Genomic DNA, 23,890 nt, shown 5'->3' with positions numbered 1-23,890 from the left:
GTAGGAAGAAAAACAACCCCTGAGAAACCAGGGAGGCCCCTGTGTGGGGCAGGGAAGGCTTTTGGGGGCTGCAGGCATGTGGGGGTGTGGGACACGGGGCGGCTGCTCCTCCTCCATCACACCCTGTGCCACCTGGCACCGGTGTGCACTGGGTCTGCTCTGCATGGCCCAGCAGCCCTGTCCCCGTGGCGGTGCCGGGGGGAGAGCTGCAGGCACAGGGGCATGGGCAGGGCCCACACAGGTGCTGGTGGTGGTGGGGTGGGAGCAGGGCTACCACAGTGGGGTCCTGCAGGCGTGCTCAACCCCATCAGTCCATCACCACCGCTCGGTGTGAGCGGCCGGAGGGGGGTCCTGCCCTGCCGGGGCACAGCTCTGTGGTGCAGCCCAGGGAGCACCAGCCAGGGCACGAGGAGCCACTCGCACAGGCATCCCCACACCGCCCCAAGGGCTTCTCCTTGCCCTGCAGCCGGGGACAGCACTGGGGGCACTGAGGAGAGACGGGAGCAGCCAGCAACAATTTGTCACAGTCAAATTTTGTCAAACCAGTCCCACTTCCTCCTCCATCCGGCTACTGGGCTTTGCCATCAGGGAGGCAAAAAGCAGAAAGCCCTTGGTTCGAGCAGGACTGATGACGATGCTCAGACGCTGTTCCCAGCCAACAGCAGAGGTGCAGAGGCGGTGGCACGCATTGGGCTGCCAGTCCCCTTCACCACTTCACCAGGGACCTCAGTGATGGGGCAGAGAGGCTGCTCACAAATAGCTGCAGTCAATACCAAAGAGCACTGGAGGCCAAAATGGGAAATCAAAATGGTGTTGACAGGGTTAAAACAACTTCTGGGGAAGAAAGACTCTTGCCTAGCAGGGCAAATGCAGATGTCCCTGCCTTTGGCTGGGATACCAGGGTCCAGAGGAGCAGCCCTTGCTTCCCACGGCCTGCAGAAGATGGCTAGATGGGCAGCTGGATGTCACGCCTAGGACTTAGCAATCTGAAGCCAACAGAGGCGAAGCCCATCCGCTTTTTAACCCATTTGTTAAAACAGCAGCAGCGCAGGAAGAAGGGCTGCAGCCTGGGGCAGAAGCTCCCATGGGATGGTCAGCCCAGGCGATCCTGGAGGGACCAGCACGCATGAGAGCATCACCCCAGCAGTACACGTTCGAGCAGGCTGGTTGAACACAACGGTCCCTTTGCAAGATGCCTGACGGCTCGGTGCAGTGCTGGGCAGGCACCGGCTGGCCAGGGAGGGAAGGAGGGTGCGGAGCTGCACAGCCCTGCAGGGACCAGCCTGAGGAGCGGGGCCATCCCTGTGAAGAGTGGCCCACCAAGGGGAAGCTGCAGGAACAGGTTTCAAGCATGCAAAAGGCAGGGAGGGACTAGACAAAGTCTTAAACTGCAGAGGGGGAGATCGCAGTTGGATACTAAGACAACCCATCCCCACGGCACGATGAGACCTGGGGCTTGTCTGGAGGCGCTGGAGTGTCCTGGGGATCATCAGAGGAACCCAACAGGGACAGGATCCCAAGGAGTGCCCACCACAGGACCATCGGGGCCCCTCATCCTCTTCCCTGGTGCCATCAGGGAGGTAGAGCTGGGTCTCCACCTCCCCTCCTCCGGACTCGGCTGCCTGTTGCACTACATTTATTGTCCATAAGGCAGAGCTGGCACCTCTGAAGGGTTACTGCAGAGCTGGAGGCTACACACAGCCAATGCTGTCCCTTGTCCCTTTGCACCCACTGGGGTGGCCCCATCCCATGCCGGCAGTGGTGCTCACAGCCTCGCTGGCACCACTTCAGACCCAGAGCACCCTGAGAGCTGCAGGGCAGGCATCTGCCGGGTTGCTGCTTCCCCTCTTGCCCCAAACCTTGGGCATTTGTGTCCGCGGGCTCAGGCGGCAGCACCCTGGCTCCTGAGAGAGCCCCTCTCCTGCCCACTCTGCTGCAAGCACCCTGCTGCTGCTTGTCCTTGGGGGCCACCCCAGCATACCCCCCCCCGCCCCAGCAGCATGGGACTGTGTTGCTGGCCAGTGGCATGCCAGCATGGCCAGCACACGCTGGGTGGGTAGCCAGAGAGGGGATGGCAGAGTCCTGCTGCGGGGAAGCCACTCTTGGGAAGGAGCACCAGCGTTTGCCTGCTCAGCCCCGAAGAGGGATGGGCAGCCTCTTGTCCCCACACCCAGCATGCTGGGGCCAGCGGTGCCCCCCTGCACGGTGCCAGCGCGGCCTCACGCCTCCTCGGCAGTGGCATCGATCCCCGCATAGGTGAAGTTCTCGAACAGGGCCATGTTCACGTAGGCCTGTGGGGGGAACCCCAGTCAGGAGCTGGTTGTGACAGTGTCCCCATTTACCTCCCGCCCCTGTTGGCACGCTCGCGGGCGCTGTGCCCTGGGGGGAGGCAATGGGGCTCCCCACACCCAAAAAGCGATGCTGGAGTTACCCCCGTGCGTGGTGGGGTCACACAGCTTCTGCTGCTGGATGTCCCCCCCCCACACCCAAGGGATGCTCTGGCATTCGCACAAGCCCCGCGCGGGGCAGGCGTCCCTCCCGCTGAGCCCCCTCCGCTCACCTTCCTGGCCTCCAGCATGCGGATGAGCTGCATGGAGATCTGGGCGAAGGGCGGTCGCTCGTAGGGGCGGTCGCGCCAGCACTGCCGCATCAGCTCGTACCTGGGGACAGAGAGCCGCCGGTGCCTCAGCATGCACGGGGGGAGAGGGGGCAGAAAAACTGTTTGTGGGAGCCGGGGGGAAGCAGGTGGGAAACTAAAGCCCAGGAAGGGTGTTTGGGGTGTGGGACCACAGCTCATCCCCCAGTCACAGCGCAGAGGGGAACCAGGCAGGAGCCGGAGCAAGTTGGTGGGAGTCCCGTGGGGCAATGGGGTCAGGGGAACGTGGGTGCCACCATCTGCCAGGGCTCTCTGCCCACTTACACCTCGTCGTCACAGTTGCGTGGCTTCTCCATGCGGTAGCCCTGGGGCAGTTTCTCGTAGAGCTCGGCACACGTCATCCCGCAGTACGGTGTTCCCCCTGCGGCCAGAGACACACAGCTGGCTGTGGTAGGGGCGGTCCCCAGGGTGTCCCCTCTGGGGCTGCAGGAGGACCAGACCTGCAGGGACCCAGGTGGAGGCAGGGGACACAGAAGAGCCTTACCCAAGCTGACGATTTCCCAGAGCAGGACGCCGAACGACCACCTGAAAGGGCAGGAGCCGAGGCTGTGACGGAGCACCCAGCCGTGCCCTGCTGATGGGCACGGGGCAAAGCCCAGGGTGGAGCAGGCAGCCAGGGCTTGGGCTGAGCTGGCAGCTCCCCAGGGAGATGCATCAGCATCACCTCCTGCCCTTGCAGCACCCAGAGCAAAAGCATGACCGCACCAAGCACCCCGGAGACGGATGGAGGCAGCCATGGCCATGCCCCAGCCCCGGTGCCCCTGCCTGCAGGACTTACACATCGCTCTTGGTGGTGTACACACTGTAGTTCAGGGACTCGATGGCCATCCAGCGAACCGGCAAGCGGCCCTGGGCAAACAGAGAGTAACTGTCAGGGGAGGGGGGATGCCCCATGGACAGAGGGGCAGCCGTGACCCAGCCAGTCCTGGCATGGTGGGTCGCTCCCACCAGCGGGCCCATGGAGATGCTTCGCTCTTGCCTCACCATTGTTTTCTTCACATAGACCTCCTCCCCTCTGGAGAGGCCGAAGTCGGCAATCTTGGAGGCCAGGTTTTCTCCCACCAGAATATTCCTGGCTGCCAGGTCCCTGTGAATGAACTGAAAGGGGCCAGCAGTCAGCAGGAGCCACACGCTCCCTCCTGCTGGCCCCAGGGGTCTCATGCCCCGATGGTGAGTCCGCAGGGGAAGGGTGCTCTGAGGGGCTTGCTGGGGATGTACCTGCTTCTCACTCAGGTACTGCATCCCCTTGGCCACATCTGAAGCAAACTGGAGGAGCTGCTGGGAGGTGAGAGTGGAGGCAGTGCCATGCTCCTTGGCAAAGGCAGGGTCCGTCTCCAAGACTCGGCTTTTGCGGAGGAAGTCGAGGAGGTTTCCGTATGGAGCATACTCAATGGCAATGTACAGGTAGCCTGGGGGGCAGGAGGAGGTTAGGTTCGTGGGGGTCTCCCCAGCAAAGAGGAATACACAGCCGGGCAGGGGCCATGGGGCTGGAGAGAGGGAAGAGGGGGACAGCCCTCACCCTTGTTCTCACAGGCACCCAGCAAGTTGATGATGTTGGGGTGATGGCCCAGTTTGCAGAGCACCTCCAGCTCCCCCGCAAAGTCCCGATGGTCATTCTCTGAAGCAAACTCTGGAAGTAAAGAAGGGATGGACACCTCAGTCTTACAACAAGGGCCCTTCCTCTGCTCCTCTGCCAATGGCTCCTGCCCCTCCTCAGCCCCAAGCGTGGCCCAGGACACAGCCACATCCCTAAGCCCACCCTGCCTGCCTGTCCCCACACTCACCTTTCAGCATCTTGATGGCCGCGTTCATTTTCAGGCCGTCCTTTTTGATCATGGCCCTAATGACCTGCCCGAAGTTGCCCTCACCAATCATGTCCTCAAACTTGATGTCTTCCCACTCCAGAATGGGGTAGCTGAGGGGCTCGGGCTGCGGCTTGGGCCGGCGTGTCAGGGTCAGGGTCCCCGAGTTGAACTGCAGGATGGTCTCTTCTCCCTGGGAGATGGGAGCGGGTGAGGTTAGAGGCACCAGGCACCCCTCTGCCCGCACAGCAGTGCTGGCAGGGCAGGCGTTGTGGGCAAGGGCAGGCTCCGCACCCTCTCCGCGTGGAAGTGAGGTCTGGCTGCGTCCGGACTGGAGGCTACAGAGCGTGACCTGGATCGGGCTGGGACGTGGGGAGCTGGGGACATGGTCCTGGTGGGGCAGACGGCACTCACCGAGCCAGACTGGTAGGTAAAGGTGCGGCGCCGGTGGAAAAAATTCTTCTTGATGAGGAAAAGTGCCAGGAGGGCAAAGAGGATGGTGAGGCAAGTGACGGACACGGAGCCAACGATGGCCAAGAGCAGCTGCTGGTCTATTCCCGCCTGCTCGGTGCTCTGGCTGCCCAGGCTGGGTGGCACGCTCAGCGCTCCTGCCGAAAGGAGGGATGGAGGGTTGTGGTCCACGGCTGAGCCCTGCCCAGGCTGCCTGGGTGGCCAAACACTAAGACAGCAGCCCTCCCCCAGCACCCTGGGACCCCACGAAGACAGCATAACCACGTCCTGAGCTCCTATTGCCATGGTGGCATAGGGCTGAGGGTGTCACTGCCTGGGCCCTGCCACTGAACCCACTGGTTTCTGGGCCTCCAACCAGCTCTGGTTGCAGCCACCAACTCCTCCTGTGCCAGCTCTTCCCTGCTCCTCTAGCCCCTCACGCACTGTGTCACCCTCTGGCCAAGTCAGAACCACTCTGTGGGTGCCGTGCTGTCACCATGCCACCCCTGCCCCATCAGGACTAGGAGGAGCCAGGGAGCCGGATTTCTGAACACACCCACAAGTGTTTTGGGCTTGGGCTGCTGCTTCAGAGCCACTTTCTGACGTTACCACAAGCACCCCAGTCACCGTTTGCTGACCCAGATGCTGAGCCCAAGCTCCAGCAGAGCCATGAGCCCCCCACCTGCTGCGATACCCCTCTCACCATCCCCCAGGGTCTTGGCTTTCACGGGCTGGCTCCATTCCCCTGGGACGTGGGAGTTGGCACGAACACGAAACTGGTAGCTGGTGCTGGCGTTGAGGCCCCCGACGATCTTGGTGGTCTCGGCACCGCTGTCGGTGTCGATCCACTGGGGCTCACTGGTGCCCCCCACCTGCTGCAGCTCCACGATGTACTTGGTGATGCCCCCGTTGGGGTACTCGGGGACCTGCCAGGAGAGCTTGACAGCGGTGTCGGACATGGACTCTGCTGAGAGCAACCGTGGAGAAGAGGGCCCTGGGACAAGGAGAGGAGAGCGTCAGTCCCAGGACAGGGCTCCTGGCGCTGTGAGGGCTGAATGCTGCTGTGAGGACCAGACCCCGTGGATGGCAATGGCAACCAAAGCTGTGAGAGACCTCCAGGGCCCACCGGCCCCTGCTTGGAGGAGGTGCAGGAGGAGGTGGACCTGCTCTCCAGGTACAACAGTGGGGCAGGACCGTACCCTCAAATGCTCTCAGGCTCAGGCACCATCAAGCTAGATGTCTGTGTATTGACTAACCCTTGGAATATTTTCTTTCTTCAACCTTCCCTCACACACAGTGTTTCCACTGCCTCCTCTGAGCCTCCTCCAGCCTGCCCACATCTCCAACCCCAAATCCCCAAATCACACAAAGCTCTTACAAGCACCAAGCAGAGAAAACCTCGCATTCTCCAAGCCTGACACCCACTAGCCCTCCCAACACGTACCAGCACTCCTTCTCCCTTGGCTGCCAGAAAGGTTGGTCAGGCTGATGCTCCACCTCCCCACGGTCTCCCACCCACGTGGGGGGCTGCGTGCATATGTGCATGTGCCCACAGGAGGCACAGGTCTCCCCAAGCCCTACTGACCATCCAGCAAAATTACCAGGCAGCACGGTTAAAGTGTACCAAAGGGGAATAATTTTTTCACACAAAGCATAATTATATCGAGAAACTTGTTGCTACAGGGTGTTGCAAAGGCTGTAAGTATAGACAGGCCCATCAGGGCTTGGGCAAGGGTGCAGAGGACAGATCTGTTTGTGGGCATCACTCACGATGGCCTGAATGTCATGTTCAGCCTAGGGTGTTTCTCAGATGCTGGAGGCTGCAGGGTCTAGCAAGGAAAGGAGGACCCATTTTCCCCCAAGCAGCTGTTCATGCTGTATCAGAGATGAGATACAGAAGCCAGACCTGGGGATGGTCACTGTTACAATTATAACTGATTTATCATGGTAATTCCCTGTGTTCTGCTGGACCCACCTTTGCTGTTGATCATGACCTTGTAGAGGTCGGAGGGGGGCCCGAGGCTGGCACAGTGGTACACCAGCACCTCCAGCCCATACTCCTTGTTGAACTCCAGGTCCCCAATGCGGGCAGAGAGCACAGAGATGGACGTGATGTTTTTCTCACAGACCAGTCGCCTTGCAGAGTCAAAGAGGTGGACGATGAACCCGTGTGCTGGCTCATGGTTACTTGGCAATTTCCAGTTGACATGGAGTGTGTTTTTCTCCTCTATGGACCAGCCTTCAATCACAGGCTTGACTGTGGGCTCTGCAAACAAAAAGGCAGCAAAACCTCGTGGTGTATCAGCACTGTGCAGGGTCAGAGGTAGGATCAGGGTTAGGGTCAGGGTCAGGGTGAGGGAGATGGAGGCTCACCAAGGCACTCAGTCACCATGACAGCCTCGGGCCCCTTGCTGCCCTCCCCGCCGTTCCCTGGCCGGCTCAGCTGCACCTTGACGATGTAGGCTGTCACAGGCCGGAGGTTCATGAGGGTGATGTTCTCGCTGTTGTCCACTGTTGGCCAAAAGGACATATCAAAGCCACACCCATGACACACAATCTGCCCTGCCACTGGCATCCTCCTTGGCATCACCACAGGGGTCCTGGGATGGAGACCTCTGCCCACCGCAGACCCTCACTGGCTGGGGCAGCCGTCCCCTCCTGCCCAGGTCCTACCTGTGCCCCCCATACCTGCCACAGGCACGTACCCACAATGGATGACCATGCTGAGGTGTCATCCTTGGGCTTGTAGAGCAGCTTGATGGAGGTGATGGGTCCATCGCCAGAGAAGCAGTCCACGGGTGACACCACGAGCTGGCGGCTCTGTTTGGCCAGCAGCCGGGGAGGGCTCAGGGGTGCTGGTGGCACTTGGTGGGGAAGAAGGGAATGACACCCGTTGGACTGGTAGCAGAGTGTGGGTACATCCACCACCTCTTAGCTCCTTCCAGCTTTGTCAGAGAAGCCTTTTATCACCACCCAAACCTGTCTGCTGGCACTGCAGAGCACAACAGGTGGCACCCAATCCAGTTCAGGGGGTTTGGCATTGCCACTCCGTGCTGCCAGCCTCCTCCAGCAACCCCAGCTCACCCCGATTGTGCCACCACCCTTTCCTCACCTCGGATGTTGACCTTGACTTTCCGGCTGTCCTGGCCCCCGGTCGTGGAGACCCGGCACTCCCAGAGCCCCGTGTCTGCCTTCGTCAGGCGCTGCACCTGAAACTCGCAGGTGATCTGCCCCGGCTCGATGATGGCTTTGATGAGCTGCAAGCACAGAGGGTGCCTCAGCCCCCCAGCTCCTCACGCTGGCCTGAAGCTGCCCAGCAGCCCAGAGGGGAGACGGGTGCTTTTGAGGGAGCTGGCAACACAGGGATGTTGGTGGGGCAAGGGCACGGGGGCAGTACCTTAAGCACCGTGCCGTCAGCCTTGCGCAGCTCCACGCTGTCACTGGCAGGCAGTGGGTTGCCAGTGGCCACGCAGCTGACAACGGGCTCTGAGCCCAGGTTGAACTCCAGCTCCGAGGCCAGTTGGATGATCTGGGGGAACCGGTCTGGCACACAGAAATTGGCATTAGGGCTGACCCCGCTCCTCCCCAGGCGCAAGAGAGGCTGGCACCTTTCCCTGGGCCTGCCTGCAGCCAGACCCTGGCACTGGGGGGCTGGTGCCAGACACTGTGATCCAGCCCTGATTCCCACCCCACGCGCCGGGCTCAGCAATGCTATTGACACAGCTAATCTGGGGGGGGGGGCAGACTAGATGGTCCCCTTGCAGCACCCTGGTTTCCATAGTGTTGGGGACTATTTCTGCAGGCAAGGGGGGACTGCTGAGCCGGCCGGCAGTAGCCAATGACCCCCCAGTCACCGGTGAGGAAGGAGCCAGAGCCCACCTGAGTGTGGGGGACAGAAACCTGCCACAGCCCCCTGCCAGCCTTACCTGACTTCTCACAGTGCTGCCCGTGCCAGCCCGCCGGGCAGACGCAGCCGCTGAAGCGGTTACAGCTGCCTCCATTTCGGCATGCACACCCCAGGGCACAGTCGGGGCCGTAGAATCCTGGGGGACAGGCTGCGGGAAGAGGAGAGCTCCTGCTACCCCCAGCCGTGTGCGGGAGCACAGAGGCAGAGACCACGGGCTGCTGGTGCAGGCAGCTGCACTGCTCAGCCTGTGCCAGCTCTCAGGCTGGGAGAGGTTTGGATGGGTGCTGCTGCTGCTGCTGGAGAGCAGAGCCAGGCCCCGGAGGAAGCCCAGGCTGGATGGATGAGCTGAGGGATGCCCACGTCCCCGTACCTTGGCTGCAGCGGGAGCCACTCCAGCCCGAGGCGCAGGAGCAGCCGTAGGGGTCCGGCAGGCAGAAGCTCAGCCCCCTGCAGCCCTGGGCTCTCTGGCACGTCTCCTGGCAGTTGCGCCCAAACTGGCCTTCCCGGCAGGCTGCAAAAGCAAGCACGGTCTGTCCTCACCCCCCGTTCACCCATGCACTGCTTGTGCAGGGCATGGTGCCGGCTCAGGTGCCCTGAGCCCCGTATCACCACCCCGAGCAGGCACAGGAGCCGTGTCCTGCTGAGAAGGTGGATGGTCCAGCCCCGCACCAGAAACAGGGGCCACGGAGGGCAGAGAGGTGCTGGGGATGCATGTGGAGTTTCCGGCCACGGTGCTCAGGGCTGGGGGTGCAGCGGGGCCCCCCACGCATGCCCTGGGCACAGCCCCCGCTGCTGGGCAGCCCATCACCTACCTCGCTCACAGCGGGTGCCCATGAACCCCGGAGGGCAGACACATTCGCCAACATGGTCGTGGCAGATGCCGCCGTTCAGACAGTTGGGACAGTCCTTCTCACAGGACGGTCCCCATTTCTTCGCAGGGCAGGCTGAGGAGAGAGCGGAGGGGGGCACAGGGTGGCACCAGGCCGGCGGGCAGGGTACGGCTGCCTGGCCCCACGTCCCGGGGAGCCAAGGCCCCACTCACCTCTCACGATCAGGCGGTAGAAGGCGCTCCACAGAGGGCTGTCCCCCATGAACGTGGCGCTGTACACACCATTTTCAGTCACGCTGACATTGGGGAGAGTCAGGGTGACAAGGTCGCCCCGCACCTCGCCCCGGTCCGTGGTCTGGTAGTAGGTGCCTGCAAGGAGTCAGGGGGTGGCCCGGGGCTCCTCCATGCCCCCCCAGCCAGTGCCAGGCACCTGCTGGGAACAGCCCCAGCCCTGTGCCGGCTCTTGGGGCCACTTACCATTTCTTTTCCACATAACGTCTGTCTCCTTCCTCTTGAGGACCCTGGCAGAGAAGGTGGCCGGCTCAGCGATGTTCACAGACTGTGTGGCCTTCACTGGGAAGAGGTGGGCTGCAGAGGAGGAGGAGGAGGAGGAGGAGGAGGAGGAGGAGGAGGAAGAAGAGCCGCTGAGCAGTTGTTGCTCCCCAGGGCACTCACACCCAAGGGCAGTGCCAGCACCCCCAGACCAGCCACCCCAAAACGCAGCCCTGGCACAGCCCAGCACCCACCACACGTTTCTGCTGGGACATCATGACACTCTTCCCCATCTGCTCCGTGTAGGAGCTGGGACCCCCCCGAGCCTCTGCAGGGACAGGCGCTCCCTTCCCAGCCCCTCCAGCCCCCACGGGCAGACACCAAGGAGTGGGACGAGGCACCCTGCCCTCTGGCCAGCCCACCAGCCCTAGTCTGGCATGGGATGCCAGTGGCAGCAGCCTGGGGAGGTGAGAGCTGGGATAAATCTGCACAGTGCACCGTTTGCTTTCAGCTAGGGAGCTGCAGGGTGGCTGCAGGCAGTGACAGCATGGGCAGGGAAAGCAGGCGTGCGGAGGGACCAGTGGCCCTGTCATGGTCATTTTCCTGATTTCCCAGGTGTTGGGGCATACAGCAGCAACGAACGTTCTGAGTATTAATGTGAGTCAGCCAGAGTCCAGCTTTGAGCACAAACTGGGCTATAAATACACTGAGGCCTGGGAAACCAAACCCTGGGCGTGCCAGGACAGACACAAAAGAGGGCACAGGCAGGCGCTGGCTCTCGGAGCCTGCCAGCACGCCAGCTTGCACACAGTAAAAGCAGCCACGCCAGGCTGGAGCTAAGGTACGTCCTGCCCCGGCGAGGCCAGGGGCCAGGAGGAAGCAGCACATGCTGCAGACACCCAGGGAAGGACACCATGGGTCACACATCCTGGTAATTCTGCAGAATCACCTCCCCACTTATCCCTCCAGTCGGGGTCTTTCTACCACAGACTTTTCAACCCTTTGTAAAGGGCACACAGATGTGGCCCCCTGTCCTGTCTCACTCTGTCTCACTCACTGGAGTGAGAGCCTGACGTGTCTCCTGGGGATCCCCAAACACAGTGCTTTGTGTTTACCTACACTGAATTTCGTCACTCCTTTCAGCAGTGTCTGCAGCCCCCCAGAGCTCATCTCTCTCCCTGTCTCTCTGGGCAGTTTGGGGACAGCAGCCAGCACAGCCGCTTGTTCAGCTCTTTGTAACCACAACCGGTGGCACAGGTTCCTGTAGAGACTCTGTGCCACGCCAGTGGGGACTTCTCCATGTGACAAGAACCACAAATTAACTCCTATTCTTTCTCCCTTTCTTTTAGTCAGTTATTTACCCATGTAAAGACCTCCCCTGCCACCCCCCGGGTGCAGAGTTTTTCCCAAAGAGCTTTTGAAAAGGAATTTTCCCAATTTTCTTCAGGAACCCGAGCAGTCATCCACAGCATCCTCATGGCTGCTGCCCCAGAGACCCCCCCACTGCAAAATCACGCTGCCCCTTTCTCAGGGAGCACATAACCACAAATTCTGCTCTTTATTACAGTTTTTACTAATTTTCTCAGTTCTGATTTGGGCTTACAGGCCTGTAACTCCCTGTGCAGAAAGCCTTTAGGAAAGTCTGATGTCCCACGAGCCGCCTTGCTGCCTGCCCTCCGCTCACAGCCCCGGGGCCGTGGCACAGCTCTGCTCATGGCTGCTCCGTTTCGGTTATTTGTCTCCTGCTATCAGTGCTGGCATTTTAGACAGATTCCTCCAGCAAGTTTCCCCAACTTCTGTATTGCGCACATGGATGCAAAAATAAAAGAATTTTGGGTTTCTGCAATTGTTTTTTCTCAGCATCTTTCTGCTCTGGATATTGTAAAAAGTAGTTTATTGCCAGATTTAATCCCTTCTGAAATTGCTCCTCAGGATCTTTTTGGTCTGATTCACATTGTTTTTACAGCAAAACTTCCAAAGTTTATCATCTTTTCTATGTTCTTCGTCATGCATGACCTTTTGGGAGGTTCCAGCTTTCCTCTAACAGCATTCCCCACCCGCTGCTTCATCTCCCTGGCCTGCTTTGGTGTGCTCTTGGGCTTAACAGGAGAGACGCTGTGCGCCAAGCCCCCCTGGTGGATTCTGTACACGGCCCTCCTTCCCCCTGCAAAGACGTAATTTTTTTGCTTACTTTTTCCTTTATTTTTTTTACTTCTCCTTCTCTAAATTAAACAGAGCAACAGCAGCTTATTTGGCACTTGGGAGAAAAGCCACTTTTTTGGCACTGTAACTCCCGCAGGGGCATGGACCCAGACACCAACCAGCTCCTCCACAGTGCTATTTTGGCCTGGTTTTGTCAGCCCAGGAGTGGGGGGAGCCCCCCACCATGGGACACCCTGTCACGCCAATGGAGCCCCAGAGCTGTCACCTCCCTCCCCGAGGTACATACAGGGACATCTGGGGGTGCAGGGTGCCCTGTGCTCCTCGCCCCCTGCCGCCAGCCCTGCCCCCGTGCTGTCTCCTGGTGCCTCTGCCTCCCTCCCTCGGCACCTCTGCGCCGCTTTGCTTGCCCAGACTGGCTGGCTCCGTTTCCGATAGGACCGCTGCCATGTTCGGGTTGAGCCTCTGGCCGAGGACACAGGCTCTACTCCTTGGGGGATGCTTGGACCTCACTGGCAGCCTCTGTTCCCCAGCTTGGAGACCTTCTTGCTAAAGCTGTGTTTTCACACAGGCAGGGAAACTCCTATCCCCCTTGCTCATTCTCGGCAAAAGATCAATTGTTTCAGCCTAAAGGTTTTGAAAAAGCTAGAAAGCCTCCTGAGACAAACACCTATCACAGAAAATTTGTAGTCCTAATAGTTTTGCAAAGTCCCAAGCACGGGGGGAGCGGAGGTCGGGGGGACAGTGTGGGAGCGTGTTGTCCCGAGCGGTATCCCTGCCACCGGCCAGCCTGGGGAGGCCCTTTCGGCTTATACGGCCCAAAATGGGAGCGGGAGACAAGAGCCCAGCGCTGCCCTCGGCTGCGGTGCGCCCTGGCAGTGCCCCGCCGCCGCAGCGTCGTGCTGCTGCAGCGCGGAGCTCGCCAAGCGCCTGGGGAGGCTGCCAGAGATGCACCCCAGCACTGCCTCCTCCCTGGGAGCCTGTGGACGGGGGCATGGGGCTGGCAGGGCCCCGATGGGCTGCCCCTTGCCCTGGTTAATGATTTCCAGACCCCACTGCCTCCTCCAAGGGCGCCCGACTTCCTCTCGGACCTTGCCCTGCTCCCGGGCACCATTCCCATCCCAGCCGGTTACCCGTGCTGCCGTCCATCCCCGCGCACCTCTGCGGGGCTCGGCCATGCTCCTCTAGCTGAACGTCCCTCCCCCCTCCACCCCACTGGTGCTGGTGGACCCCAAACGTAGCCTGTGGGTCACCACCATCCCCACCCCACGCTGGCTGGGACTGGGATCGCGACGCACGGGGCAGGTAGCTCCCCTGTAGACCCAGAGGGCAGGCGGGGGGCTGCCCGCCACCCCCCCAGCCACTCACCGTTGTGGCTGTTGTGCACGTAGACCACCTGGGCCTGCTCAGTCGGGGTGCGCCCCAGGCAGTAGAGGATCCCCACCAGGTCGGCCATGGAGAAGCCCCGGGCCTGGACGTGGTTGCTGCGGTTGCGGTAATTTTGGAAGCCCGTCTTGGGGTGTGTCATCACGATCTTGTTCTCCCGCTCGATCTGCAGGTAGCTCACGTCACGCTCCCCCATGACGCAGGAGAGGAAGAAGTCGGAGTGGGACAGGCTCTGCACATTGGCGATCAGGGTGATGTCCAGGATGGTCCCTGGGGTGGGGGAGCACGAGGCCATGTCATGGCTGGGCAAGGGCACGGCCGTCCCAGCCCTGCCTCAGGGCCAGACCCCATCACCCAGATGTCACCCCCTTTCCAGGACATTTTTGCCACCCTCAGCCCAGGAGGTACAACCGGGTTGGGTGCAGACCCATCGGGATGACACAGTGGGCATTTCCACTCTCCTTTTGGAGACCCCCATGGGCTCAGCCCCTCGCCATGAGCCGAACGTGCGGTCGGATGGGGGTCTCAGGGCCCCTCTCCTCCCACAAGCTGCCCGCATCCCAGCCCCGTGCTGCGGAGAGGCAGGCAGGGGAGGGCACTGCTGGCCCCTGAAGTCTCCAAATGGCCGATCACAAAGGGATGTTTCCTCCCTCCAAACCCTGCTCAGATGGCGCCACTGAGCTCCCACAGCTGCGTGGTCCCATCAAGCCTCCCCGGGGCAGGGGCTGCTCCCTGGGGCAGAGGGAAAGCAACGATTTACCTGCCAGCCGTGGGAAGAGAAGCAGAAGATAAACCTGGAGTCCCATGTCCTTGGAGCGTGTCCTGTATCTGGCAGAGGTCAGAAAATCCCCAGCATGTCCCAGCCACAGTGGTCAGTGCCGGAGGCCGTGGCTGCCTAGGGGCTCCACGTGAGCCGCAGCTCAGGACCCATGCTCCCTGCCCGTGCCACCCATCTCGCCTCCACCCTGCTGCTTGGCATCCGGGGCAGCCAGGACCACCTCCTCTGGTGCATAGCCTGGGTACAGCGAGGAAGACGCCCCAGTCTCCGCTTGTTCGGTGGCCACCCAGCTGCTCAGTAGCGGGGCTTGGTGGCAAAGAGGCCACTGAGGTCTCCTGCCTGGTGGCAGCTCTCCTGGGGAGCAGGCGCACACCCCCACAGGGCTAGGTCTGCGTGCTCAGGGCTCCCCAAGCCATGCTGAGCCCCTGGCCCAGCTGGGAGGTGTCCCGACCCCCCTCCTTGTCCGTCGTGCAGAAGGTCTCATGCCCGAGACCGCCTGGGTGGCAGCATCCCCGTCCCCTCGGTGTAGCCCTGTGGCTGACGGCTGTGGGAAGGGCTCTCTGGAGCAGGGAAAGGAAAGGGGCCAAGGGGCCGTGGCTGGCGGCGGCGGCGGAGCCAAATCCTGTTTCCCATGCAGCGTTTCCTGCTCTCCACCCATTGTTCAGAGACGGCCCTGACTCCAGGAGCTGGCAGGAGCTGCCCTGTGCAGGCCCTCCCCTGGCGAGCGGCGTGCGGCAGCGCTGAGGCCGTACACACCTTGTGACACCCCGGCCTCCCGCCGCCACGAGCCGGGGTGCCGAGGCACGGCCCCGCCTGGGCTCCATGCTGTGCCGGGGCCTGATGCACACCAGCAGCAGCCCATTGGAGGGCTGGGTTGAAAGGGGCTGAGTGGGAGCACAGGCAAAAAGACGGCCAGCTCACACGGGAGGGTGGCCGCTGCTGGGGGGGAAAAACCTCCATGTTGCAGCAAACGTGTCTGGGAGGAAGTGGAAAGCAGCAGAAAGCCTGGCTTTCCCTGAGCACTTTCCCATGCACAGTGCCGGAACGGGCATCGTCACTGGCAAGCGAAAGGCATTCTCCAGGAAATCACTGTAAGCTTCACCCATCAAACCTCATACTGCTTCACAAATCGAACTGTTCCCACGTGAAAGCCAGGGCTGCCGGGGAGCAAGCCTCATGTTTTGGTATGTCCCGAGCCCGTGCCGTATCCGGCCAAAAATCTAAAGCACACATGGAGAGGAAGGGGAAATCCATTCATCGCTTCCGACTATTTACAGCGCGCTCTGGGGTCGCGCGGTGCCCACGGTGTGCTGAGGGAGGGATGGCAGCGGGCAGGGGCTGCCCCAGCACAGCCACCCCACGACAGGAGGGATGGAGAGGATCTGAAAAAGAGGGACACCAGATGCAGCTGCCCCCGTTTGCCTGGGGAAACTAAGCACAGTGCTTTGCTGTGGGCTGTGCGTAGCCGAGGGTCTCTGGTTTTGAGAGAACCCCCAGGGTACTTGAAGCACAACCATAATGTCAGTGTGGAGCACGAGGCTGTCCTGCAGCAGGGCACGCAGGGGCTGGGCAGCCAAGGCTGGTCCCTCCTGCCATCAGTGCTCTCCTGTGGAACCCCACATCCCCATTTGCCTGGCCAACCCCAAGCTCATTTGCAAGCGCATTGGGTCGGGGACTCATCTGTGCACTTAGTACAGCTGCAGGAAGGGGACAGATACACAAATAGATAAATAAGTGGCTTCTTCCTTTAGTTCACTGGCTGCAGAGGCCAGTCACGCTCAGAACTGTAATTGCCGTCGTGCCGCCGTGCGTGTACGTGTGCTGTGCCCCGGGAAGTAACTCGTCCTGTGTTCCCCCAGCAGCACACAGAGCTGTGAGTTATGATGCACTCTGTGAAATGTCCTCTGACACGAGGATCCATTTGAGGACAGGATTATTTGCACCGAACAAACACGCTGTATGGGAAGGCTTTGCAACCTCAGTCCCTGCAGCGTGCTCCTCCAGGGAACGCAGCATGGATCCTCTTGCTGCCTGAGGGGAACCGGCGCGTTTCTTCTCTCCTTTGGGGAATGGGAGCCAGGTGAGGTCAGATCTTCACACCAGGTGATGGCCAGGAGATATCAGGGATCCACTGAAGGCTCTGACCCAAGCTGATTTGTCCCCTTGCATTTTTTCTAGGATCATCTGGATAAGAGGTGTCTATTTGTGCAGATCTCTTGGATTAGAGGTGGATTAGGAAACTTCTCTGGGAGGTCTTGTGGGGACACCGAACTAGGACCCTACAGCTCCAGTTTAACCTTATGTATCTCCAGAGGAGGGACCAGGGAGCCAGGTGCAGCCGAGCCCAGCCAAAGCAGCTCACCACACTTGCTCTCCTGTAATACAAAAAGCTTCAGCTGCCCAACCCACAACACAGTGAAAGCACCTGGATTTCTGCTGAATTCACAAACCTCATCTTTTTTTGCTGAATCATGACAGACTAAAAAAAAAAAAAGGTGACAAAAATACCCCTTTTTGTTATCATTTGCACATTCTAATGCATGGCACCGCATGCCAGAAACCATAGCACACCGATACATTTCCTGTTAGGAAATGCAAACGCCCTGCAAATCCACCCATGAGCTGGGCTGCTTCAGCAACATTTTCTAGCCTTGCTCCTCTGGCCATTTGTTTTGTTTTACGTGCACAGCCGGTCCTGGGGACCCTACAAGGCTGGGTTAAGGGCTGCTGCCACCAGGCATAAGAGCAGCCCAGGAGCAGGGTGGCCGAGCACCCTCAGCCCTCCTGGTTGCATCAGCAGGGTAGCTGGGGAGCAGGCAGCTGCCCGGCTGTGTTGGCATCCACCACACACTCTCAGGATGAAGGACAGGCTGCTGAGAAACCCTTTCCCCGAGGAAAGGGTGGGACATGCGGCGGCAGAGGAGCCCCTTGGCAGCTGGGGGAAGCGGGGCCGCCCTGTCCCGGCTGCCACCCGCGTGGAAACTGCAGATCCGAAGTGCTCTTGTCGGCAGGCGGCTTCCTGCCACTGAGCAGGAGTGGAAACAGGGAATGGGGAGTGGGGAAGAGAGCTTGGGGCTCCCTTCTGCTGCAGAGGCAAAGGTGGGAGCGGGCACTGCCAGCTCTTCCCCTGCCCGGGCTGCGGCTCTGCCAGGCCTCTCCCACTCACCCACCCCAGCACCCGTGGGCAGGGGAGCATATCCCACCCAACTGTGTGTCAGCAAACACCCACAAGATGCTGCTCTGACGTGATTTCCCAGATTTTCACTGACTCCACAGCAGGGCTGGCGGGGGGAGCACTGCTGATGAGCGGTGGGGCTGCGTGTGGGGTGCCAGAGGTGGTGGGGCACCCCCCATTCTCTGGGACCTTCACAGGAGCCCTGGGTGCAGCTCAGGGAAGTCGTATTTTTATTAGCAGCTCCCTGATCCTGGAAGGCCAACACTGCTGAGCCGCTGCCAGGCCCAGGGACCTGAACATTTGTCGCATGTTTTAAACACCTTTCTGCCTGAATCCCAATAAAACTTTTATTTTCCTGTAGGACACTTTCCTGCTGCCTCAGCCCCAGCTTCTCTGGCCCAGGCTTGCGGCATGCCCCTGTCCTGGGTGCGTAGAGCTGGGCCCAGGCTGCTCTCCTCGAGCACGGCCATCTCAGGGCGGATGCCACAGAGGTGCCCCCCTCCTCCTCTGGCCCCCCCCCCCAGCACCTCCTGGTGCTCTACTCCCACTCAGGCAGCCCCCACGGCACCCCGCGGTCCACCAGGCAGTACCCTGGTCACCCGTCACGGGAGGCAGCGGGTGGGAGGTGGCGGGGCGCGGCGGTTAATGTGTAACCGGTGCCACCACCTTCCACCCGCGCGCAGCCGTGGGGAGGGAGCGGGGCTGGCTCGCAGGCGCTGGTGGTCCGTGGGGCCGAGCGGCCGGGGCGCGGGGGGCTCGGCGAGGGGCCCCCAGACTGTGCGGCTGCGGCCACACCTCGCCCGGCACAGCCGGCTCCACCGGCTTCCCCAGCTTTCCCTGAGACTCGTTTTTCTGCCTGGCGGTTTCCTGGAGCCAAATGGCTCCTGCCTGCCTGCTCGGGGTCTGCGGCCTCCTCGGCGCCTGGTCAGTGGTGATGGGACACCCCTGCGGTCTTGACCACCAGGTAGGGGGGGCTGAGGGGGCTCCCGTGCGGGCAGCAGCTGGGGGTGGGCAGGGACACCCCGCTCCCCGTCCTGCCTCCTGCGGGGCAGCAGGACCTGGCAGGCAGCTCCTGCTCCGCACAGGTGGAGAGGCAATGAGCAATGAAAACCCACGGGAGCAAGCAGAGGTAACTGGGAGATGTGCTGTGCCAGTGGCCACCAGCCACGGGGGTGGTTCACCCACACGTGGAGCCTGGCTGTCCCGCTCCCAGCCCCACGACACCCCTGCTCCCAGCCTCGGGCTGAACACCTCATGTTGTCCAGCCCGTTCACTGGGGCATGGCAGGGCTGGCGAAGCCTTGTGTGGCGTTTCTGGCTCTTGGGGTCTCTTGGCTGCAGCCATAACACCGCCACCCACCAGGGGTGCAGGGTGAGCAGCGGCGAGGCACATCCCCGAGGGGCTCCCAGCCCCTCACTCCCTTCTCCAGTGCAGAGTGATGCAGGGACTGAAGCCAGGGGCAGGGCAGCCATGGGGTCAGGATCCCTGTGTGCCTGGCGAGGGGCAGGAAACAGAACTAACCCATCCCGCCGGGACAAGGGCTGCAGCCAGCAGCTCGGCTGTGCCGGGCAGGAGCCGGGAGGAGGCAGGAAAAGCGGCTGTCACGGGCGGATGGCACAGGGCAGCGCTGCCCACCAAGCTCTCAGATACTCCCTCAAGAAGTTTACACTGTTTTCCCCAGCCTCCCTGAACCTAGCCCTGTTTGAGCTTAAGACAGGACCTGTGTGGTCTCCCAGTGGCACGGCCCCGTTATAAGCCAGTCCTCAGCAGCCCAGGTTTATAAGTGCACATCTGTTCCTCCAGCGAGCAGAAGTGGCAGGGCCTGAAAGGAGATTTAGGTGAACAGGAGGATGAAAGGAGAGGTGATCACGCAAGAGGCAAAGAAATGGAAAGGCCGGCGAGCTGGAAGGCAGCCAGACCTAGAAACCCAGGACTATGGACTGCAGCAAACTTCCAGCATGGCCTCTCTGCCTGCAGGGCCCAAACACAGCACTGAGGGGCCCATGCCTGCCCAACCAAACTTAAATTAATGAACTTAAATTTTCAGAGAAAAAAAAATATCCCTGCATGCGTGTTGATCGATCCATCCAGCACACATTGCTGGCTTTTCGGGACCAGCAAATGGTCCCTGGTCTGTTTTGTTTAGTAGCCTCTGCCACTCGCAGTGTATCCTCAGAAATGCAGGGTGCAATATCCAGCTCTTGGCGTGGGGGCCTGGTGCAGGTGCCCACCGCTCCGCAGCCCGGCTGGCCGCCGCTGCCTGCCTGCCCCTGTAGTGGGCAGGGGTCTCACCTGCTGCCCTGCCCCTGCTGGGAGGATGCCCTGGGGGCTGGAGGTGGGCATCTGGGGAGGAAGAGGAAGGGCCTCTGCAAGCTGACCCCGTATAACAGCTGCCCTGTAAGGCAGGACAGAAGGGTGACAACCTGGTCCCTTCGCACCCGCCTCGTCTGTTTGGGTTCCCCCAGCTCTCCATGCTCCTCTTTTACTCCTTCAGTTGACTGCTCCCAGTCCTGCTCATCTGTCTCCAATTACCATGGCCCACACTAAACTGGCAACTCATGTGTTTCTTAAACACGTGTCTTTGCTATTTTAAACTCTGCAAGGGCAATTAATTAAGAGATTTGAACTTCTGGGGAGTCTCAGTCTACAGATAGCCCAGCACAGAGAGCCCATCTCAGACAGCAGCTCTTTTCTCAGGGATGGGCTGACTGCAACAGGAAGAGCCTCCTGCATGCTCCAAGTTCCCTTCCAAGCAACATCACCGGTTTGGACCTCTCCTTCAACTCCTTGGTCGTGCCCCATCACGGGACTCTCTTGATGCATTTCCCTTCCCTGCACTCCCTCAACCTCTCCAGCAATGCCCTGCTGGTGCTACGCCCAGCAATCTTCTCCAACCTCAGGGCACTGCGTCTGCTGGACCTGAGCAGCTGCAGCATCACCTACCTCCACACGGACGCTTTCAAGGGCTTGGGAAACTTGCACACACTGCTCCTAAGAAACAACAGTCTGCAAGAGCTTGAGGTCCCTTTCTTCCTGCCGCTGAAGGCTCTTTTCCACCTGGACCTGCAGCACAATGTGATGGTCTCTGTGGACACTCGGAGCCTGCAGCTGATGGAGGCAGTCCCGTGGGTCCAGCTGGAAGGGAACCCCTGGGCCTGTGACTGCGGCGCGCAGCCTCTGCAGCAGTGGCTGCAGCGCAGGCAAGGTGAGCGGACAGGGGCGGGTGGCAGGAGGGGTGTTGGGTGGGAGGGACCCTGGGAGCAGGGGTCCCACTGCATTCTTTTGCTCCAACCCCTGGGCAGGCTCTGAGATGGCTCTCCAGGGACCTGTCCCACCCTGTCGAGGGACAGCAAACTGAACGGTGATGTGTCTGTTCCTCGCTTGCAGTTACACGTGATACCAAAGATTTCTAGGAATGACAGCAGGATAATTTAGCCACGCTTCTGGGAAAGGGGCTGCATGTGCACTTCAGCCCCTAAATCCACCTGTATGTGTCTATGTGGAGTGACCACATTTTCAAGAGCTGCTGAGCACTTGGCAGCTCCTCCTGTGGAGCCAGATCAGCTCCTATCCTGGGAGCTCAGCTCCCAAGTGAGAGCAGCCCTGTGACAGTGGTGTTTCTATTAGTATCCATGAATTTGGCATTATCCAGTTAAAAGGAGACTGCTAATCAGTCACACACTTGCACGATTCCTTGGTCAGGGACTTTTTTCTTTGGTTGTGCCTTACAAAGTGCTGAGGGCTGGCGAGTCTGGAGGGCAGAGCCAGGAGCACCTTGTGATGTGTCCCATCAACTCAGGAGCAAGCAGGGATAGTCTTCTCTAAACTGGGGAGGAGATGGGCAAGGACCCCCCCGTCCCACCTTAGCCCATGTGTCTCCCAGCTGTGCAGGTGACCTGCGCGTCGCCCCCGGGGCTGCAGGGCCGGGAGGTCGCAGCTCTGGATTCCCAGGACCTGGGCTGCCCGATGAAGCGGCGGTTTCCTCGGTGGGTCAGCACGGCGCAGCAGATCACAGTGACCCACAGCAACAGTAAGTTGTGCAGCTGTAGAGGTGTCCGCAAGGTCTTGCTCCCTCCTGCCCTCCCTCACCCCAGAGGAAACCGCAGGTGGAGACCCCCTGCTCTGCCCCGCGGTCCCAGGGGCTCAGGCTGCCCGGCTGCTGCCGGGGCAGTGGCTTGGTGGGGAGGGTGGCCCCAATGGTGGCGTGGTGGGGAGGGTGGCCACCACCCGGAGGTCTTTGCTGGCTTTGCAACAGAGGAGTCAGCAGATGCCACAAAACCACACAGAGCACAGACTCGATGGTGATGGGCACCAGTATCGGAGAACCGCCCAACAGTTTTCCCCGCAGTGTTCACACGCCCTTGGTAACTAGCTCTTGGTGAAGAGCATTTATATTACTCCTAACGAAAGCAATCCAGAGCTGGCTGCACGCTGCAGGCATGCACAGGGCTGGCTGCTGAGGAGCCCTGGGTATGCCGCAGGCTGACCCGCCGTGCCCTGATGTGCCTTTCCTGCGCCGCAGCCACCACACCGCCCGCCGGGAAGGGGGGAAGGAGCTGGCCGTACCTGGTGGGCTTCCTGGTGGCAGCAATCGGCATCTCCATCCTGATTGCGCTGGCTGCCAAGTGCAAGCTCTTCCACAAGAACTTCGCCAGCTACCGCCACCGGCCGCTGCCCGAAACCAGCTCGATTGGAGGCAGCCCCATGGAGGATGGCAGCAGCTGGGACCGGGGCTCCTCAGGCCGGGGGGACTGCGAGAGCCATCCCATGCCCCGTGCTGCTGACCTGCAAGCTGAGGATGATGACGGCTTTATTGAGGACAACTACATCCAGCCAAGTGAGCAGCTGCCGGAGGAAGAGGAGCGGGAATTGCACCTCTCCATCTGAGCCTGCAGCCCAGCCTCCACCCCCTCACCTCCACCCTCTCCTGCCCTTTCCCACCCTCTCTCAGCTTTTGGCCCCACCAGGCTGTGGGCAGGAGGAAAGGAGGGGACAGAAGGGGTGGGCTGGGTGTGGTGACGGAGGCTGAAGGCAGCCGGCTCCACAGTGCCCCAGTGTGATGCCAGTGGAGCTACACTGGCACGGGGACGGCAGACCCGCTGCTGCTCTCCCAGACCTGCTTGGATGCTGAGGATGAGGGAGATGGTGCCTATCCCACCTGGGCAGCCTGGTGGGGTGGGAAAAACAGCCTGCCCTGGTGCTCCTTGCGAGGTCTCAGGCACTGGCCCCGCTGTCCCACGGTGCTAGAGCCAGCCCTGCTCTGTCCCTCAATGTGTTGTCACTCAGGGGTGTGATTAAAGTATGATTTAACCCTGCCTCTGCCTGTGATGGTTTGTCAGGGCTCCCCAAAGGCGGTGCTAGGGGGGAGACTCGCCAGCCCCCCAGCTGGGGTGCGGCTTTTTTTGCATGTGCTTTCAAGGACCATAAATACATTCCTCGTTAACTATGGCAGTGAGAGAACAGGTCTGTGGCACGACAAATGCTCTTGTACAAACAAATCTGTCACCTGCTCTGGTGCAGGCAGCCCTGGTGCGTCGTTGCAGGGTTTCCATGCATGTCTCTCCAGCGTTGCTTCCCGCCACGTCACTTCTCTCTTTTCCCTCTTCCCTCTCCGGCAAGATGTGCTAGAAAGGCACTTACCTTTCCATGTCAGCTCTGCAGAGCTGAGCAAACTTGTTGGCGGTGCCGGTCGTGGCGTCAGGCAGGCACGTGTGCTGGGGTGAGACAGCTCTGTCCCCCGGCACCCATTACAGAGTCCCGGCTGTATCTCTAACTGTGGAGTTATACGAACATTGTAATTTTTGCATTCCTGTCATCTTTGTGGTACGATAAACAGCTCATGAGATGTAGGTATCTGCAAGTTGTTTCTGCTGTAGCCGGTCGTGTTTGTGTGGGTCATGCTGGAGTTAAAAGCAGGGAGAAGCAGCGGCATTCACCCTCCTTAGTAAGTGTTTGACAAGGCTGGTACCACTGAACTGGGAAGATTTTCTAAGGCACAGCCCAGTTGTTACAGCCCCTAATAACCCAGGAATCTCTCCATCATGCTCCAGAGCATGAAGTGTCATCATAGGGACAGCATTTCTTGCAGCCCTGCTGCATGACTAAGCCCTCCATCTCCTCCAAACCTCCATTTCACTGTAAAGTGCCTTTCTATTTCCCTCTTTATTAAGTTATTTATAGAACACACTGTACACAAAAGTAAATAATACACGTCAGAGAATGTAAACTAAAGGGAATGACGGGGTCAGGCGTTGG

General features: G+C 60.4%; 2 protein-coding genes across 3 annotated transcripts; one reads left to right on the top strand and one right to left on the bottom strand.

The window, feature by feature from the left end:
- Positions 1-795: 795 nt before the first annotated feature.
- TIE1 (tyrosine kinase with immunoglobulin like and EGF like domains 1) lies at positions 796-15,122 on the bottom strand. 2 transcript variants are annotated; one of them, XM_042784872.1, is made up of 23 exons: positions 14,443-15,122; positions 13,665-13,952; positions 10,122-10,232; positions 9,858-10,013; positions 9,628-9,759; positions 9,186-9,326; positions 8,835-8,963; positions 8,306-8,451; positions 8,021-8,165; positions 7,614-7,772; positions 7,282-7,419; positions 6,884-7,174; positions 5,612-5,902; positions 4,753-5,066; positions 4,441-4,651; positions 4,176-4,286; positions 3,875-4,065; positions 3,641-3,754; positions 3,435-3,505; positions 3,141-3,181; positions 2,921-3,017; positions 2,561-2,660; positions 796-2,291 (listed from the first exon to the last, which is right to left on the bottom strand). In XM_042784872.1, the coding sequence occupies exons 1-23, from the start codon at positions 14,486-14,488 to the stop codon at positions 2,220-2,222; spliced, it is 3,495 nt and encodes a 1,164-aa protein (XP_042640806.1). In that variant the 5' UTR covers positions 14,489-15,122; the 3' UTR covers positions 796-2,219. The 2 variants fall into 2 exon arrangements, with proteins under 2 accessions (XP_042640806.1, XP_042640811.1); XM_042784877.1 differs by having other exon boundaries at positions 4,873-5,066.
- Positions 15,123-18,341: 3,219 nt separating this feature from the next.
- Positions 18,342-22,950, top strand: CUNH1orf210 (chromosome unknown C1orf210 homolog). Its single transcript, XM_042808088.1, has 4 exons — positions 18,342-18,599; positions 20,333-20,840; positions 21,519-21,665; positions 22,158-22,950. The coding sequence occupies exons 1-4, from the start codon at positions 18,513-18,515 to the stop codon at positions 22,520-22,522; spliced, it is 1,107 nt and encodes a 368-aa protein (XP_042664022.1). The 5' UTR covers positions 18,342-18,512; the 3' UTR covers positions 22,523-22,950.
- The last annotated feature ends 940 nt before the right edge of the window (positions 22,951-23,890 follow it).

This window comes from Tyto alba, unplaced genomic scaffold (genome assembly GCF_018691265.1).
Source record: "Tyto alba isolate M040663 unplaced genomic scaffold, T.alba_DEE_v4.0 Super-Scaffold_1000006, whole genome shotgun sequence".
NCBI classification, from domain to species: domain Eukaryota; kingdom Metazoa; phylum Chordata; class Aves; order Strigiformes; family Tytonidae; genus Tyto; species Tyto alba.
This window is presented reverse-complemented; position numbering and strand designations above follow the sequence as displayed.